Source organism: Populus alba, chromosome 1 (assembly GCF_005239225.2).
Source record: "Populus alba chromosome 1, ASM523922v2, whole genome shotgun sequence".
NCBI classification, from domain to species: domain Eukaryota; kingdom Viridiplantae; phylum Streptophyta; class Magnoliopsida; order Malpighiales; family Salicaceae; genus Populus; species Populus alba.
The window spans coordinates 51273712-51293727 of NC_133284.1; the positions used below are offsets into that span (position 1 = coordinate 51273712).

The window sequence follows — 20016 nt, forward strand, 5'->3', positions numbered from 1 at the left end:
GTCTTCTAAGCTTTTTTATAAAGAAAGAATCCTCGCCTGTACGTCCTGAAGAAAATTTAGACAATGATCAAGAAAAATTAAAAATTGCTTTCAATAGAAGCAGATGTGGGTATGAAGATTAGAAGGCCTTCGTTCATCCATCTCTACTTTAAAGGATCTCCATTACCATTTTAATTTAAAATTTTCATTTATGATAAAAAATATTTTCTTCCATAAATCTTAAAAAAAAAAAAATCCATACTAAAGAGCAATGAAGATTCTTTGAGTAATTAAGTAAATAAAAAGGGACCGAAGGATAAATTCACCTACTTGACCTCGGAAATTATTTAAAATGATTATGTGGATTGGATACACAAGTTAACACGTCACTGAACGAAAAGTCACTTTACATCCTAATCACTGCATTAACAATATGCTTAAGCATTGCTTTCGTTCACCTACTGACGACAGCAAATATTACTATAAATTTGGACAAGTATGGAAGAGCACGCATCCCATTTTGAGCCCGCATATTCTCGAGTACTCCAGCCTCGGTGCCATAGCCAGTACCGTTTGATTTCTGGCTGTTTCTTTGCCATGCCACCTCCTACTTCCTTAGCATTTAATGTGCGAAGGTGCGAGCCAGAACTGGTTGCACCAGCTAAACCCACACCCCATGAATCTAAACCACTTTCTGATATCGATCGCCAACTATACCTACAATTTCAATCACCACATTACAACTTTTATGCACACAACCCGTCCATGCAAGGGAAAGATCCTGTGAAGGTAATAAGAGAGGGAATTGCACAGGCACTTGTGTATTATTATCCTTACGCGGGGAGGATTAGACAGGAGCCAGAAAACAAGCTTGTAGTAGATTGTACAGGAGAGGGTGTCTTGTTCATTGAAGCTGATGCTGATGGCACACTTGAGCAGTTTGGTGATCCAATTCAGCCTCCGTTCCCTTGTGCTGAGGAACTTCTTTACAATGTCCCAGGGTCAGCAGGAATCATCAATACCCCGTTGCTGATCATTCAGGTACTTATCTATTATTATAAACAAGGTAGTGTTGCCTTTTTTCTTCCTCTTCTTTTCTTGGGAAATGGCTAGGTTAGAAAATTTGATGACAAGTTCTGTTGCTATTGGGGTAAACGTTGAGTAATCTTTATATTTCCCTTTCTAATTATTTTTTTGGCACCTGGGTTCTTTTAGCATGCAATAATTTTTTTTTTTTGGTTCTGGGCAAATAGTTGGATAGGACTGAACCTAGGTGGGTTTTTTTAATACCCACCACCCAAGTTAGGTTAGATGGAGGTTTTCATCCACCTACATACTTAGATTAAATCTTGATATCTTTTTAAAATATCATTATTAAAATCTTAAATAATATGCACTCATAAATTAAAACGCCATGAAATTAAATCTATAAAATAAATTATAAATCTCAAAATCATATATATAAAAATATTAGACTTTGTATGAGTATACTGAATTCCTCAGTTTTCACTGCCTTCTACTCATATAAAAACATTTCGGCACCAAACAGACTCAAACTCAAAATATCTCATTTATGGTGAGACTATATATGACATCCCTAAATAGTAATACCATTAGTACCGGAGTCTCAAGGACAAGGAGGGGACATGGCTCGCCATGGATCCAATACACTCCCACCGAGCCCATCCTATCAATTAGCTGATTTCCTCTAAACATATCCTATCAATCCCTTTTTTCTATGCTCCCAGCAAGTGATAATATCCTTGGTAAGGCTAGTTTTCATCGTTTTAATATTATCTATTTTCAGATGAGAGACTTGACGTGGGGAAGAGTGACCTTCGAAAACGTTAAGAAAATCATTTCAATTTAATAAATAGTTTAAATTATTAAATCTTAAAATATAATTTATATTATTTTTTAATATATCTCTCAAGTAAAATCTCTTTAATTTAAAATTTGTATAGGTTCACACTAGTATTTTTACTTTTTATCAAATAAATGAAAAGATTAAATTTTAACTCGTGATCGCTTGGTCATCAAGATTTTAATATCTTACCAATAAATTATTTTAACCCAATAGTTTAAATTATTATATTATATTTCAAATTATAATTTATATTATTTTTTTAACTGAAATTATTCTAATTTCAAAAATTCATTCTTCGATGGCTTCTCAGCATGCAATCATACTCTCTGTTCTCTTTTCCTTCTTCTTGACGGCATTCTGTTCTTTTCTCCTTTCTATTTTTTTTTCCTCTGACCTTTTCTTGTTTTATCGTTCTTCTTTAATCTTTATGTGATACGTTACGTATCCTAAGATATATCCACTAATTCGGTGTGTTCTCACATCGAAGAAAATGACAGCTAATCCATTTTTTCTTAGTTTGACTTATTTTTGGATTCAAATATATAAATCAAATTTATATTATCACACTAGCAAGAAGAAGATCTTTGCCCCCGGCCGCTCCCCCATCACAAGATTTGTCAAATCTCAGCTAGTGTTCGTATATAATATTTATGTAATTTAACAGAAAATAAAATGTTTGTTGTTTGTTGACATTGTGCTATATTACACTCCAGTAATCACATTATAATAAAATACTAGTGATTTTCTTAATGTATTTTGATAGATAACACGCTTGAAGTGTGGTGGTTTTATACTTGGCTTCCGTCTTAATCACCCAATGAGTGATGCAATTGGCCTAGTTCAGCTATTGAGTGCCATAGGTGAGATCTCACGAGGTGCTCAAGCCCCTTCAATTCTACCTGTGTGGCAAAGAGAACTCCTTTGTGCTAGGAATCCACCTCGTGTTACTTGCACACACAACGAATATGGCGATCATCATGATCTTGTTGTGGATCCTAGCGAGCTCAACGTTCCTGAATTTCGCGGTAGCACTGACGGTGCAGCCCACCGCTGTTTCATCATCGGCCCTAATGAATTATCCAACATTCGTAAATGGATTCCTCCTCATTTACACCCATGTTCCAAGTTTGAAATAATAACCGCTTGCTTATGGAGATGCCATGCCATAGCATCTCAAGCAAGCCCTAATGAGGAGATGCGCATTTGTATGCTCGTCAATGCACGTTCCAAATTCAACCCTCCGTTACCAAAGGGTTATTATGGTAACGTGCTGGCATTGCCAGCAGCTATAACCAGTGCTAGGAAGCTTTGTTTGAACTCATTAGGGTATGCTCTGGAGCTGATAAGGCAAGCCAAGAACAAGATCACTGAGGAGTACATAAGATCGTTGGCCGATTTCATAGAGATTACCAAGGGCCTGCCTAAGGGGTTACAGTCATATGTTGTGTCAGATTTAACAAGTGTTGGGTTCGATCAGGTGGATTATGGCTGGGGTAAGCCAGTTTATACCGGACCATCTAAGGCCATGCCTGATGACATTAATAATTCTGGAACCTATTACTTACCCTATAGAAACAAGAAAGGAGAGCGTGGAGTCATGGTTCTGATCTCCTTACGTGCACCAGTTATGGAAAGATTTGCAATGCTATTCGAGGAGTTGACTAAGCACGATCCAGATAGTGGTCCAGCACAACACCACGCGACTCTCCCTATAAGACACAGGCTTTGATATATTTTTATTCCCACTTGAGATTGTCTCCATATTGAGCTTTGAAGTGGACATCCATGGTTTGAACTTTCAGCAGGTCGTGCAACAAGATTGGATTAGCATCTGCTTTCTTTAAGAAATTGTGGTTAAATAAATACTGGCAGGTCTTATCCCTTCCTTATCCCTTCCTGGTGTTATATATATGGTTGATCGAATAGGGATTACTTGTCATGAAAGTAAGTCAACAGAGTGAATGTGTTCTGTAGGGTTTCCAATTGCTTATAAATTACATGTATAAAGTCTTATCAGTGTTCTATAATTTTCTTTAAATTTGTTATCATGGTATCATCATCTTCATTGTTTCTTCCCATCAATTGTTTTTTAATTGGGGTCAACAATGGCTATTTCTTTCTTTCTTTCTTTCTTTTTTCTCCTTACAGCAAGACTATTTCCAGAACTAGTTTTATAAATCAAAATTTTAACTAATTCTTTGAATTGAGATGCTGAAAGAAATTAATTAAATAATTCTTAGACATTGTCAAAATATTATCTTCTGCTTGAGATGCTGAAGGAAATTAATTAAATAATTCTTAGACATTGTTGAAATATTATCTTCTGACTTGAGATGCTGAAGGAAATTATTTAAATAATTCTTAGACATTGTCGAAATATTATCTTCTGACTTGAGATGCTGAAGGAAATTAATTAACTAATTCTTAGACATCGTCGAAGTATTATCTTCTGGCTTGAGATGCTGAAATAAATTAATTAAATAATTCTCAGACATTGCCGAATATTACTACCATCATTATTTTATTTTTTTTGTGTTTATTAATCTCATTCTCATGGCAGTGAGGATTTCCAAGGGACTTAATAATATTGTGTTCTTTAATGTGGGATTCTAACATCCCTCACGTGAAGCGTGAATATATGATAAAGTGAACCTAACTTAGAGAGCTCGAATGAGCCATAGAGGAAACATAGACTTAGTCTAGAGAAAGGTTGAAGGGCCACGCCCAAGATAATCTGAAAATATATATATATATATATAAACATTAATTTAAAAAAAAAATTGAAAAATAAAAATAAAAAGGATCTAAACAGGCAAAACCACATAGCATTTACACTATTACTGCTCTGCATCAAGTACTTTTAAAAGGAAGAGATGGTAAGATAATTGAGAGAGAGTAGGCAAAAGTAGTGACCTAAAGAAGCATTAGATTTTCCAGTGTTAAAAGCATGAGAACTAGAGAGAAAATAAGAGAATGAAGATAATAAATAATAGCACGCTTTCTTTTCTTGTTTTTTTTTTTTTGCCGACATGGTATTATTTTATGACACAATCAAACTCGAATGAATAAAACGTTGAATTGAATCGTACCAATTTGTACTGGGGATTGTTACTCATTTTCATACTTCTATTTTATTTTCTAATTATTTCTTTAATTTAATATTTAATTTATATCTTTAAATTAATATTTTTTAATTAATATTTAATTAAAAAATTAAAAAAGGAAAAGAGAGTATTAGAATAATAAATAAGAACAGAAATTCTCTTATCTCGTCGAAAGGATATCATCACATAATTATCTATGACTGCTCATGTCTCTAGTTGGACCACTTAATTAAATATGATTGAAAAATATTTTTGTAAAAATTTAAAATGTTTAATTTGTGATGATAAATTAAAATATTTTAAAAACATCTAGTATTACAATGACAAACAAACTCATCATTTAAAAATTATCCTTACCCTAAATTTTGATTATAAATTATTTCACTTTACGATTTTTTTAAAAAAAAAACATTTAAATACAATTACCATCTTCCTTTCTTTTTTTTCTCTCTCAATGATATAAAAAAAAGAACGTCATGTGTATGGTAATTTGTGACCTTGGCAAAACAGTGTGGGAAAACATCAGAAAAGCTTCCTATTATTTCTTGTCGTCATTGCCTTTCTTTCGGTCTCCTACTTTTAAGATTGCCGAATCCATCGGCTCTTTCCGTCACTTTTGGCTCCTTTCTCTCTATTATTTTGCCTTCTCTTCCTCTCACAGTTGTTGATGAAAAACCGTATTAGTCTTAAGGAGGGCTATATTTCATGGAAAACACTCTTCTCAAAATTATTTTTTTAAATTTTTTTAATGTTTGTTTATATTTTAAAAAATTATTTAATAAAAAATGGTTTCCACTCAAAGAAAAAATTGAAGTTTTTACAAAGAAAAATGTTTTTTCGTTTCTCAATTCTGGATAACACTTTCTGGATTTTTAATAAAAAATTAATAATTGCACTTAACTTTTTTTTGTTAAGAACATGAAATAAAAAAATAATAATTTTATAAATTATTTAAAAAAAACCATTGTTATTTGATGTAATCTAATTTTGACCCTCTTTTATCATATATTTTATTTAAAAATCAAATATTTCCAAAAATGCATTTTTTATGTGATTTGTCCAATTTTAAGCTATTTCATTAAAAAATCAACCTTTATGCTTTTCATACACGTTGATATTTAAAACAAATTGAAAAAATAATCCAAAAAAGGAAAGAAGATAAAGAGATAATAAAGATAAAAATAAAAATTGAAGTGGAGGTATTGATTTAAACATTGCAAACCCCTTCCAAAAACAACTAAAAAAAAAAACAACTAAAAAAGAAAGAGATAATTTTTGCAAGTGTGCAACATCACGACGATCATCTTTCTGGATCTGGAATAGTTTCCGGGTTGTTGGTTTGGGTTCCTCCTTTGCGGTTTTCATGGCTGGATGGTGAAGGGTGAAGGGTTGTGGGTATATTTGTGGCAGGCTATGAGAGGAGAGTTTGGAAGTTAGGCTGGCGGCTCATGTGCGTTTCTGGAGAAGATAGTTCGATAAGGAAGATGGAGGCATGTATTGAGAGAGATATGGTGGGGAAAGTTAGCAAAAATACAAAAGGGCTCTTGTTAGGGAGGGGGGGGGTTTATTGGGTGGCTCTGGTTAGAAAGATGTATCTAGGTTTTTTTTGTGTATGTTCCTTACTTCTTTTTAGTGACCCCTCCTTGTGTGTGTGCGTAGACACCCACTACTAGAAATTCGTTTAATAGCAATGGATTTACCGACAGAATATTTATGTTGGTAATTTGATGTCAAAATTACCGACGAAACTTTTTTCATCCGTAATTCAGTCGATAACTACTGACGGAGTAATTCAGTTGGTAACTACCGACGGACACTATCCTTCAGTAGTTACCGAATGAATTACGGATGGAAAATTCAGAATTAAAAAAAAAAAAAGACGGGTTGCTGACGTGGAGGTTTGGTGGGGTGGCTTTTTCAAACAGAATCACTAACGGATTCAAAACGATAGGCCCGTACAGTGACGTGACCGATTCGCCGTTAAAAATACCGACGGAATCACCGACATATTTGAAATGGCGGATCCGTACGGTGACGTGTCGATTTTTTCGTCAGAATAGCCAACGGACTCACCAACGGAAAAAGTTAATATAATTCCCTGCTTGCCGACCCTCCCCTCCCCTATTTCTCCTTCTTCTTTCTAATCACAACTCTCCCCATCTGCAACAACCAGCCCCCAAACAAAAATTTCCCTCATCTCAGCACAACAAGTTTTGTGGTCGCAACATCCATTTTCTAATTTGCCGACTGATTTTATCAATTTTTATAAGTAATTCTATCTTTTTAAATTTTAACATTTAAATATCAATTTTATTGTTTTTTTAGTATATGTATTTTGTTAGTAAATGTACATGTTTTATTGTTATTTCTCAAACAAACTTGTAGTATATGAATGTATAATTAATTTTATACCTGTTATGGTTTGTTTTAGATTTTGTAAGATTGTATTCGTTTGTAATATAAATTGTTAAAACTTTATGGAATTACCGAATTACATGTGTTGTTTTGAAATAATTAATAGCTTGCTTAAAGGGTCCGTTTTAAGTTTTATCAATGATATTGCGGTGTGGTTGTTGTAACCCATTTTTGGGTCCCCATAAAAAATAAAATAAATAGCCAAAAGAGTTTAGAAAAAATAACAGGAGGCAGAAGCGCTCAGGAAACAGTCAGAAAATTGGTCAAGGAATTTAAAAATACAAGGATTGATTTTTTTACAGTATATTCTTGAAGGATGAAAGCCCTATTGAGAAGGAAAATTTGAATTTTGAGGAGAAAAGCCCAAATTTGGATGTTTATGGACTTAATTGGATTTTTATTTGAATTTATAGAAGTTTTGATTGCAAGAAAAATTGATTTTTAAGTCAATTTGGGCTTTAATTTGAAGAAATTTAAGTTCTGGGGCCAAAATATATTTTTTTAGAATTTATTGGGTCAAATCAGGGTTTAATTGCATAAATATTGAAGTTTAAGGGCCAATTAGGGACTTAATTGTGAAAATCCGAAACCAGGGACCAATTTGGAGAAGGCGCAAAGATAGAGGGGGCTGTTTGGATTTGTTTCAGGGGCTTAATTGAAGAAATTGAAAGATTATTAATCAATTGAGGGCTAAATTGTGAAAATCAGAGGCCAAGGACCAAAGTGAAAAAGGCGGCCAACAAGAGGGGCGGGGACCGAGTTCGGAGGACTGATTTGAAGTTTGACCCATTTAAATGAAACGGCGCGTTTTATCCAAAACGACGCCGTTTCATATAAAAAAAAAAAAGTAAAGATCAGAACGGTGTCGTTTTGAACGACACTGTTCATCTTCTTCCTTTCCCCCGCATAAACAGAAACAGAGACAAAACCATTTTTTGCTTTTTTTCAAAACTTCCCGCCTCTCTCTCCTCGCCCCCACCACCACCACCGAAAGCATCAATGGCCGACCAGCCGTTGCGTGATTGAAGGCGCACTAACAAAAGGCACGCCGGTTCCTTTTTTTCTTATAAATAGAGAGAGGCCGAGAGAGAGAGAGAGACCCGAGGATAGAGGGAGAAGAGAAATAACGCACGAAGGAGAGGGGATAACAGAAACAGACCGAAAGCAAGAAAAAAAAAACCGAAAACAGAAAGAAAAAACCGAAGGGAGGAGAGAGAGAGGAGACCGAAGAAAGAGAGAACCGAAACAGGGAGAAGGGAGGAGAGAGGAAGAAACTTCTCGCCGCCGTCCACGAAGCCACGCCACCGCAGAGCCACCGCAGCACCGCCTCCTCCACGCCAGGTAACGTCCTCTTCCCCCCTGCCTTTGTTTTAGCAGCGTCTTCCTCCTGCATGCATAATCCTATTGCATGCAGGAGGACGGGAGGGGAAAATTAATTCCCCTCCCCGTTTCATTTTTTTTTCTCTCCTGGGCCAGACCGGTTCTGGCCCAGTCTTTAGGTCTGGGCCGGGTCCGGCCCAGACCAGAAGAAAGCATGATGGCCTGTTGGGCCGATATCGGCCCAACCCAGTCTGGCCGAATTCGGCCCAACCTTTCTTTGTGTGGGCTGAGTCCGGCCCGTTTATTTGGGCCGGCCCAGCCCGAATTATATATATATATAATATGTTATAATATGTGTATATATATGTATATATATATAAAAAATATAATAATAATAAAAAAATATTTTGAAAAATCTTAAAAAAAATATTGTTGATTTTTCTGCATATTTTTGTCAAAGTGGTTCAATGTTGGTTTGTATTTTTTATACTGTAAAGATACAAAACCAGTGTTAAAAATACCCGGTTTTCGTCAAAACATCAAAGATTTTTCAGAATAAAAAATGTTTTTGCTTTCAAAAAAATTTCTAAAGAGTCCCTAAAAATGTTGTTGATTTTTCTGCATATTTTTATCAAAGTGGATTAATATTGGGTTGTATTTTTATACCGTAAAGATACAAGCTCGGTATTAAAATACCTGATTTTCGTCAAAAGCATAAAAAAATAATATTTTCGAAAAAAATTGTTTTTGTTTTAAAATACAGCCTAGTCTCTCCAATATATATATATATAAATATTATAATATCATATTTTCACACAACAAAGGAAATTTTCAAAACAATATATGTATTAGCATGCATTTTGGCTTTAATAACCAGTTTATTGAAGCCATGAGAACTAGGCCAATATTTCAAAAATTCTAAAAAAATCTTTATGTTTTCTTTTAGTATTTGGGATTACGAATTTATACGTAAAACGTATTCCTAAATATTATTAATAAAATTTGGTATAGACGTTAGAACGGTTAGGATTTTACCCGATAAGATAAAAGACCTTCTTACCGAGGAGGATTTTTCTTGAACCATAGACAGACCAACGACTAGAAGTACAATAACACTTTAGTTTTTATCAGACAATAAAACAATGCAGCTTACCTTAGGTAGAGCGTATTTGGGGTGCTAATACCTTCCCTTTACGCAACTAGTCTCCATACCCGACCTCTGAGACCAGTTAGGGTTTCTAGTGACCAAAATACTAGGTGGCGACTCCAAAGAACCAAACAAAAAATAAAAATTTCGCCAGTCGAACCCGCAAGATGGATTTTTTTGGGGGGTGCGACAGAATGGCGACTCCACTGGGGATCTTGTAGACTAAGCTTTGTTTTTGTCTGATTTGTTTGTGTTTTTGTGTGTTAATATTCCTTTCCGTTTATTTGCATATATATTTTTTTATTTTTATTTATTTTACGCGTATTATTTATACATTGTATATAATTGTCTCATGCATCACTTGCCTTAATTTTGAAAAGCACACACAAGCTTTAAGTTAAGTGGGGAATTAGCGATTTACCCTAGGACTATTGGTCAGGGTTTAAATGCGTGAAACACCCAACTCATATCTGAGTGCCTGCTTGGTAATGGTGGGCATACGTGTCTTAACTGTTCCTAGCAACGCCCCCATACTTCTTTACGAAGAACGTCACTGGGCAGATATGAGACCCTTCGAGACCAGATAGAAAAACTACCCACTCTCACGTAATAAATAGAGCTTGTCTTTAGGTTATGAATTTTATTTTCATTTGCATCATGATTAATTGTTAAACTCATCAACTCAGGTTTTGAGCTGAAATCATGACTAAGTACCTCTCTTTCCAAGAATATGGACAAGAGTCCGAGTTGGCTCAGATTGCCGAAGGAAAATGCCCAAGAATCGATGCTAGTGGGTTACCATGCATTACCAAGGTAAATCACATGGTAAACGACTTAGGAAAGTTATTGCCTGTCATGGAATATGTTGACGAGACATTGTTTGAAAGGCGATATGGGAGAATTGCACAAATAATGAGGTTGCCTGTACAAGCAGCGGCGATCAAAGCCCTTCTGAATTTTTGGGATCCTAGTTATCGGTGTTTTACCTTTGGAAACATCGATATGACACCCACCTTGGAAGAGTATGAGAGAATTCTGGATTTTCCAAATGCCAACCACAGGATCTACCACCGACGCAGATTTGAAGACACAGCTTTGGAAGTAGTCAGTTTATTATGCTTAGGAAAGTCAGCCGAAGGGGGTTTTAAATGGAAGGTCATTGAAGCCCGAATGAGGAAAAATGTCGAAGAAGGCAAGATGGGAGACGAACGATATAGGTTGGTGGCCTTCGCCATTTTTGGACTAGTGTTGTTCCCTTCTGAAACCGGGGTCATCAGTTTAGAAGCAGCAAGTGTCTTCGTCGAATATGAGCATGATCGGATCAATCCTTCCTCAGCCATTTTGGGGGAAACCATGTTATCTCTAAATCACTGCCGAACACATGGAAAAGGAGCTATGAGATGCTGCATCCCTATGTTGTACCTATGGATAATCAGTCATATCGAAGCACCAAGAGACATCTTCAACAACTTTTGGTGGTTTGACTTGCGACCGTTAAAGATTACCATAGATGAGACTTGGAAGAATTGGGATGAGAAGACATGGAGAGATAAGTATGCAGCGTTGCCAAGGAGCAACTTCAAGTGGAAAGCACCATGGATGAACAACGCTATTTGCACAATGAGCTGTGGAAGCAAGATATGGGTGCCTTTGATTGGTGTAACCGGTTACATCAGCTATGCGCCATCCCTTGTAACAAGGCAGTTAGGCGGAATGCAATATACACCAAGAACCTTGGGATTAGCTGATTTTTTTGGTTTATTCAAGCACCAACCATTCACTGAAGAAATGGAGTTTATCCGACAGGATTGGGAAAGACCCTTGAAGGTGAAAAGGGAAGAAGGAAGCAGTTTTGAAACCTCATTCAGCCAGAATTACACAGTTTGGAGGAATGAAGATTCTTCTGAAGTAAAGGGTCTCTCTACACAAGAACAGTCGGAAGCAACGATAGAACCACATAAAAGAAAAAGAATGGATGATGAGGAAGATCTAAGACAGCAGCTAGAGTAGTGTAGAATAGAACTCAGCAAAAGTAAGGGGCGACAACAACTGTTAGAGAACCAGCTAGAGGAGGAAAATACGATAAGGGTTTTCTTGAATCAGCGGTTAGAAAAACAAGAGAAGCAGTTAATGTCTCTAAATGAATGGCAGAAAAGGGCCGAGGTAGCTGAAGAAATAACAACGGGGGTCCAGGCTGAGTTAAGGGGACGAATAGCTGATTACGATGAGTTGGTCAAAAAGAATGGGATAACAGAAAAAGAGTTGGCTAAGGTTAAGAGGTCAACAAAAGGCGTGAATGTTGATAAGGAGACGATGGATTCTTTGAAGAAGGGAAGAAGCCTTTTTTTAAAGAAAGTAGAAGTGGAAAAAGAGAAGAATCGTCTAGCCAAGCTCGACATAGAAGAAGAAAGGAAGGTCAGAGCTCAATACACGGTGCAACTGGAGGAAGAAAGAAGTGCGAGAAGGGCCGCTGAGTCTGACATGAGAGATTACCAGAAGAGAGCTGAGTCTTCAAAAGGAAGGATGATGGCTTTACAATCGGAGATCGAGGTACGAGAAGAAGAGCTAAGGGATTTGAGAAGCCACTACTGCGAGATGGAAGAGGAAATGAGTAAGGCTAAGCAAGAGCGTCAAGAATGCCAAGACTACATGGACAACTTTGCAGTTCAAATCAATTCCAAAACGGCAGAGCTGGATATCGAAAAGGAAGAGTTACAGAGGATAAGAGACAAGTTGGCACGGTCAGAGGATATGGTGCGAGTGTTGGAAAGAAGCAACGAAGCCTTAGGAGTCAGCAATGAAGCAATAATCGAAGATAACACCGTCTTCCATGACAGAATAAGACACATGTCAAAACAAGTTGAGCAAGTAGCCCGTTATGCAGAAAGGTTGCAACAACAAGCCACCCAAGTTGGAAATGATGCTTCAAAGTATCAAGAATACATGAGGGCCATGGCCTGTTTTATTGGGGATTTAGCTAATAGAGGAAATGCTTTTTAGAGATAGCAATGTATAGGACTCTCTTTCCCATTATTGTTTGGTATGAGCAATTTTGTTATTTATAAGAAGTCCATGACGTATTTCCTTTCTTAATGGGTTTGGTAAGCCACTATGATAAGAACTTGGCAAACCCTCCTTTATGGTAATCGGGTCAACTCAGGAATCTTGCTTAAAGGTTACGAAAGTCATGAATCAGCTCGTAAAATATGCATATTACATATGCATCACATTCTCATCACATATTTTTGTTTTTAATTTATCATATGCACGCCAGATCGTGAAACATAGGTCCCCTTCCAAAGTCCACTACACTAGGCAAAGAACAAGAATGGAAAACGAAGAAAGGTCACAACCAGAAGCTCAGTACCAAAGAGAACTTGAAGGAGTTCGGAATGATGTGGCGCACCTAACCCGTATGTTAGAGCAGATATTGAGAGCTAAAGATGGAGAGGGAACGTCTACTCAACCTAATGAAGCACCAGCAGCAGCTCAAATTCCTGTCGCACCTATAAACATAGGGGCAAATACACCAACTAAGCAGAGTCCTGCTCGGCCCATCCAAATCCCTATTACAATGGATTTAACAAACGAAGATCCACATGACTTTAAATGCTCTAATCATGAAGGAGATGATAAATGGACTGCCCTAGAAGAGAGGCTAAGGGCAATTGAAGGAAATGATTTGTTTGACCTAATTAGGGCCTCTGAAGTATGTTTAGTGCCTAATATTGTGATTCCAAAGAAGTTCAGAGTGCCGGAGTTTGTTAAGTATACTGGGATGGAATGCCAGAAGACCCATCTCCGCTCCTACTATAATAAAATGGCAGAGGTTATCCACGACGATAAAATGTTAATTTACTTCTTCCAGGATAGCCTGACCGGATCGGCCCTCAGTTGGTATATGAGGTTAGACAATATTAGGATCAGGAAGTGGACAGACTTGGCAGACGCTTTCTTAAAGCAATACAAGTTTAATCTAGAGATTGCTCCTAATAGAACCAGTCTGATTAGCATGGAGAAAGGAACTCAAGAGTCCGTAAGGACTTATGCTCAAAGGTGGCGTGACCAAGCTATCAATGTGCAACCTCCGCTGATAGAGACAGAAATGGTGACTTTGTTTGCCAATACTTTCAGGGCTCCATACTATGAACACCTTATGGGTAGTTCAGCACAACATTTCTATGATGTCGTGCGGATCGCCGAGAGGATTGAACAAGGGATCCGAAGTGGGAGAATTGCAGAACCTCTAGAGAAGAGAGGTTTCATTGGAAAGAAGAAAGAAATTAAGGTGAACAACCTAGAAAGGAGAAGCAAAAACTATCAAATACCTACCCCCCAAGTCACTAATATTAACTTTTCCAAACCCCCCACTCCAAACCAGCCCAATCAAATGAAATTCCCAGCAAATAACCACAACAATTACCAAAGAAAGGATAAGCAACCATCAGAAGAACAACTACCTCCTTTACCAATAACCTTAAAAGAGTTGTATGCCAAGCTGTTAAGTATTGGGCAGATAGCTCCCCTACCCATACCACCCATGCAACCACCTTTCCCTGCCTGGTACAACCCTGAGGTGACTTGTGAATACCATGCTGGTCACGCGGGCCATAGCATTGAGGCTTGCTTTGCTTTTAAAAGAAAGGTGTTACAACTGATCAAAGTGGGATGGGTCACTTTTGAGGATTCACCTAATCAGAATTCAAACCCTTTACCTAAACATGTTGATGGTAGGGGAGGGGTGAATACCATGGAGATTAGTAGCAAAAAGAGGGTGTTGAAAGTGACCATGGCCAAGCTTTACTTGATGTTGGTGCAGTCTGGACATTTGGAAGAAACAACTGAGTACTGCATAAGGGAAAGTAACTTTTGCCCCTTCCATAAAAAGGAAGGGCATCACATAGATGAATGCATTGAATTTCATCAAAAGGTTGCAAGAATGCTAACTCTAGGAGAGTTAAGGATTGAGGCCGTAAGTGACAATGAAGAGGTAGAGATGATAGAGAAATGTAGAATCCAATCAACAATTAATGGTCGCTCAAAATTGGTATTAACTAGGCCCTCATATGCAAGCAAAGTAAACTATGGAGTGATGCCTGAAGATTATGGTTATACTTCGAATATCGAAACTCCTTTGCCGCTGTTCCGAACTGAGATAAGTGGGCTAACTCGGAGTGGTCGTTGTTTCACACCTGAAGAACTAGAAAGACAAAGGAAGGCTAAAGGCAAAGAGGTGCTGGACCTTGATAAAGAGTTTGAGGTGAATAAACCTGTGACTGAGGAAGAAACAAATGAGTTCCTGAAATTGATGAAGCATAGTGAGTACAGTATAGTGGACTAGTTGAAGAAGACCCCTGCTAAGATCTCCATTATGTCATTAATACTCAGCTCCGAGCCACATCGGAATGCTTTGCAAAAAGTATTGAATGAGGCCTATGTGCCCCAAGATATTGAGCAAAAGACTATGGAACATCTAGTAGGAAGGATTCATGCTGCCAATTACTTGTATTTCACGGAAGATGAACTTGACGCTGAAGGAACTGGACATAACAAACCCTTGTATGTCACGGTCCGATGCAAAGATTGCCTCGTCGGCAAGGTTCTCATTGATAACGGCTCGGCCCTGAATGTGTTACCAAGGCATATGCTAGATGAAATGTCGATAGATCCCTCACATATGCAACCCAGTGTGATAACGGCGAGAGCGTATGATGGCTCATCAAGGCCAGTTATAGGGTCAATTGAGGTCGAACTAGCTGTGGGTCCACAAATCTTTCTAGTAACCCTTCAAGTGATGGATATCCACCCTTCCTATAGCATGCTGTTAGGAAGGCCATGGATACATTCTGCGGGAGCTGTCACCTCTTCGCTACACCAATGTTTAAAGTACATTGCCAACGGTGTCCTGGTTACTGTTAAGGCTGAGGAGACTATATCGATGGTAAGAAATGTGGCGGTTCCATTCATTGAAGCAGAAGATTGTAAGGACGGAAACCTTCATGCATTTGAGGTTGTGAATACCGAGTGGGTGCCCGAGAACACTGTGGTGAGAAAGCCAGAAATCTCGGAAGCCACTAAAATGGCCGCTAAAAGCTTTTTGAAAAACAAGATTCCTTTCCCATACGATATGGAGCAAGGAAGGCCTGAATGGATGGGTATAATCAAATTGAAAGCTGCAGAACAGAGGTTTGGACTTGGATATAAGCCCAAGAAAGAAGATTACAAACGAGCTGCTGGTGCAAGAAGGGAGAAGAGAATGGCTAGGATTGAAGGAAGGAAGCCTGAAGAAGAAAACTTAGCCATCCCTCCAATCAAGATTACATTTCCAAAGGCCGCCTATGTGATACAACCTGATGGGGGACATGGAGACCTCTTTCAGAAGCTTTCTTCAATGAACATAAACACCCTGGAGGAAAATCAAGTCAAGGACATTGCTGAGAAATTTGAATCCGAAAGGAGGATTGAAGAGCTGCCACAATTAACCATCCACACTTTGGAAGAAGTCACCGTCAAGACTTTTGTTCGAAAACTAGCCGAAGGGGAGAAGTTCCAGAATTGGGAGACCCAAGAAGCTCCATTGGTTTTTAAAATGTAATCAACAATGATTTGTTGGATTATATTTTTATTTATGTTGTTTGCCTTTTTTCTGTTGACAATCGAGGCTCAAGATGTCAATTGGATTTTTTTTTTGTTGTGAGCCAATCTTTTGTTTTTAATGAGATCATGCATTTTCAAAATTCATCTTGATGTCTTACTATGCATTTACACATCACCTTCCGCTTTCAGGAACCCTGAAAGTGGATCCTCCACAACAACACCTGCACTTTACATTGAGAATGAATGGCCAAAATTTAAAGAATACATAGTGGCTGTAGAAGATGAGGAATGGGAGGAGGAAAACATATGGGAATTCACAAAATTAATAGAACAACACGAACAGGCTTGGAGGCCCGCTAAAGAGGAACTTGAAACCATAAATGTAGGCAATGAAGAAATCAAGCGAGAGCTGAAGATAGGGACTTTGATCACCCCTGAAGCAAAGGAAGAATTGATTGCACTGCTCAAAGATTATGTGGATGTCTTTGCCTGGTCCTACGAGGATATGCTTGGTTTGGATACAGACATTGTAGTACATAGAATACCACTGATGGAAGGATGCAAGCCGATTAAGCAGAGGTTAAGAAGAACTCATCCGGAGGTCTTAATCAAAGTAAAAGGCGGAAATTTGAAAAAACAATGGGACGCTGGTTTTTTTGGAAGTAGTAAAGTATCCACAATGGGTGTCAAACATAGTGGTGGTACCCAAAAAGGAAGGTAAAATCAGAGTTTGCGTGGACTTTAGGGACTTAAACCGGGCTAGCCCTAAAGATAATTTCCCTTTACCACACATAGATATGTTAGTTGATAATGCAGCACGCAGCTCCACATATTCCTTCATGGATGGGTTTTCAGGCTACAATCAGATAAGAATGGTGCCAGAGGATAGGGAGAAGACAACCTTTGTAACACCATGGGGAACCTTTTGCTACAAAGTCATGCCATTTGGTTTAAAGAATGCTGGGGCCACTTACCAAAGGGCTATGGTGACTTTGTTCCACGACATGATGCACAAAGAGATTGAAGTATACGTGGATGACATGGTTGCTAAATCTAAAGAGGGAGAGAATCATGTCCAAATATTGAAGAAATTATTTGAAAGATTAAGGAAATATAAGTTGAGGCTTAACCCAGCAAAGTGTTCATTCGGGGTGAAATCCGGTAAGCTATTGGGGTTTGTGGTGAGTGACAAAGGGATAGAAGTGGATCCTGAGAAAGTAAAAGCTATTCAATCTATGCCACCCCCCAAGAGTGAGAAGGAGGTGAGAGGTTTCTTAGGAAGGTTGAATTACATCGCTCGGTTTATATCCCATTTAACCGCGACTTGTGACCCGATCTTTCGTTTGTTGAGGAAGAAGAACCCTGGAATATTGGAATGAAGAGTGATATAAAGCTTTTGATAAAAATCAAGCCAATACTTGCTAAATCCACCTTTGCTTGTTCCTCCTGTCCCAGAAAGGCCATTGATTTTATACCTAACAGTAACCGAAACAACAATGGGATGTGTGCTTGGGCAACATGATGAAACCGGAAGGAAGGAGAGGGCCATTTATTACCTAAGCAAGAAGTTCACGGAATATGAGTCTAGGTATAACTGTGATTGAGAAGCTGTGTTGTGCACTAGCATGGGCTACTAAGAGATTACGTCAGTATATGTTGTATCACACTACATGGTTAATTTTCCAAGTTAGAACCCAAATTAAGGAACATTTGTGAAAAGCCTTATCTATCGAGCCCGAATTGCAAGATGGCAAGTTCTTTTGGCTGAGTATTGACATAGTATTATATGACAAGGAAAGCCGTGAAAGGGAGTGTTATTGCCCGATCACCTGGCTGACCATGCTATGAAGGATTATGAGCCGTTAAAACTTTGACTTTCCCGATGAAGATGTGTTTACAATCGAGGAAGAGAAATCAGATTGGTGGGTTATGTACTTTGATGGTGCCTGTAAATGTATGTGGTAACGGAGCGGGGGCAGTGATAATCTCTCCTGATAAGAAAGCAGTATCCGGTTTCAGTTAAGCTGCAGTTCGGGTGCACCAACAACACGGCTGAGTATTGAAGCTTGCATTTCTTGGTTTAGAGGCTGCCATTAGAGATGAACATAAGAAAGATAGATGTGTATGGAGATTCAATGCTGATCATTTTGCCAAAGTAAAAGGGAGAATGGCAAACCAAAGAAGAGAAAGTTAAGGCCTTACCAAGAATACCTGTCTAAACTAGCTAAAGAATTTGAGGAAATAGAGTTCACCCATCTGGGAAGGGAAGGGAACCAGTTTGCAGATGCTTTGGCCACATTAGCATCTATGGCCAAGATAGACTTTGGGCACAAGGTACAAACCAGTACACATCATATCAGAAATGACCCCGCCTCATTGTTGCTCAGTCGAAAAGAGAAATGGATGGAAACCCGTGGTACTATGATCATCAAGAATTTCATCCAAAACCAAGCATATCCCATGGGGGCATCCAAAATCAACAAGAAGACCTTGAGAAGGATGGCAATGGATTTTTATCTTGATGGGGAGATTTTGTATAAGAAATCATCTGACGGGGCTTTGTTTGAGATGTTTGGATGAAATTTGAGGTAAAAAGTACTGGTACGGGAAATCCATGAAGGGATTTGCTCAACTCATGCTAGTGGACATGTGATGGCCAGGAAGATATAAAGAGCTGGGTACTTCTGGATGACATTAGAGAAGGATTGTATCGATTATGTCCGGAAATGTCATAAGTGCCAAGTATACAGTGACAAAATCAATGCTCCTCCAGCTCCTCTGTTTAATTTAACATCTCCATGGCCCTTCGCGATGTGGGGAATTGATGTGATCGGACCAGTAAACCCAAAAGCCAGCAATGGTCATAGGTTTATTCTCGTGGCTATCGACTTACTTCACAAAAATGGGTAGAAGCTGGGTCATTTGCTCATGTGACGCAAAAAGTGGTAAAGAATTTTATTGAGAGAGATTTGATATGTCGTATGGTCCACCAGAAAAGATTATAACCGATAACGCCAAGAATTTCAACGGCAAGATTGATAATAGTAGCTCTGCACTAAATGGAAAAATCAAGCATTCCAATTCTTCGCCATATAGACCAAAGATGAATGGTGCGTAGAAGCTGCTAACAAGAATGTCAAAAAGATTATTCAGAAGATGGTAGTCACCTATCGTCCGATTGGCATGAGATGTTGCCATTTGCCCTTCATGCATTATCGCACCACAGTATCGAACCTCAACAGGAGCCACCCCGTACATGTTGGTATATGGAATGGAGGCGGTGATGCCTTTAGAATGTGGAAAATCCCATCATTGAGAGTGTTGTTAGACTCTGGGCTGGAAGAGTTAGAATGGGCAAAGGTTAGATATGAACAGCTAAATCTGATCAGTGAAAAGAGGATAGCTGCGATCTGTCATCATCAACTCTACCAAAGAAAGGATGGCTAAATCATATGAAAAGAAGGTTCGATCTCCGAGGATTCCACGAAGGAGATCTTGTACTAAAGAAAATATTACCTTTACCTGGAGAAGATCAGAGTAAATGGGCACCTAACTACGAGGGCCTTACGTGGTGAGGAAAGCATTTC

At 38.2% G+C, this 20016-nt stretch overlaps 2 protein-coding genes across 2 annotated transcripts; both read left to right on the forward strand.

Moving 5' to 3' along the window:
• Nucleotides 1-454: 454 nt before the first annotated feature.
• LOC118027997 (benzyl alcohol O-benzoyltransferase) lies at nt 455-3905 on the forward strand. Its single transcript, XM_035031499.2, has 2 exons — nt 455-1020; nt 2610-3905. Exons 1-2 carry the CDS (start codon nt 478-480, stop codon nt 3573-3575), a joined length of 1509 nt encoding a protein of 502 aa, XP_034887390.1. The 5' UTR covers nt 455-477; the 3' UTR covers nt 3576-3905.
• Nucleotides 3906-13160: 9255 nt separating this feature from the next.
• On the forward strand, nt 13161-17808 carry LOC118028001 (uncharacterized). Its single transcript, XM_035031502.2, has 6 exons — nt 13161-15154; nt 15221-16378; nt 16619-16772; nt 16875-17146; nt 17253-17415; nt 17569-17808. The coding sequence occupies exons 1-6, from the start codon at nt 13161-13163 to the stop codon at nt 17806-17808; spliced, it is 3981 nt and encodes a 1326-aa protein (XP_034887393.2).
• Nucleotides 17809-20016: the final 2208 nt, after the last annotated feature.

Coding starts and splice junctions, on each gene's coding strand:
- LOC118028001 (XM_035031502.2), top strand. CDS start 13,161: ATGGAAAACGAAGAAAGGTCACAACCAGAAGCTCAGTACCAAAGAGAA. Junction 16,773..16,874: donor TAATAGAACAACACGAACAG/GCTTGGAGGCCC, acceptor CCTGAAGCAAAG/GAAGAATTGATTGCACTGCT. Junction 17,416..17,568: donor CCACTTACCAAAGGGCTATG/GTGACTTTGTTC, acceptor AACCCAGCAAAG/TGTTCATTCGGGGTGAAATC.
- LOC118027997 (XM_035031499.2), top strand. CDS start 478: ATGGAAGAGCACGCATCCCATTTTGAGCCCGCATATTCTCGAGTACTC. Junction 1,021..2,609: donor CCCCGTTGCTGATCATTCAG/GTACTTATCTAT, acceptor GTATTTTGATAG/ATAACACGCTTGAAGTGTGG.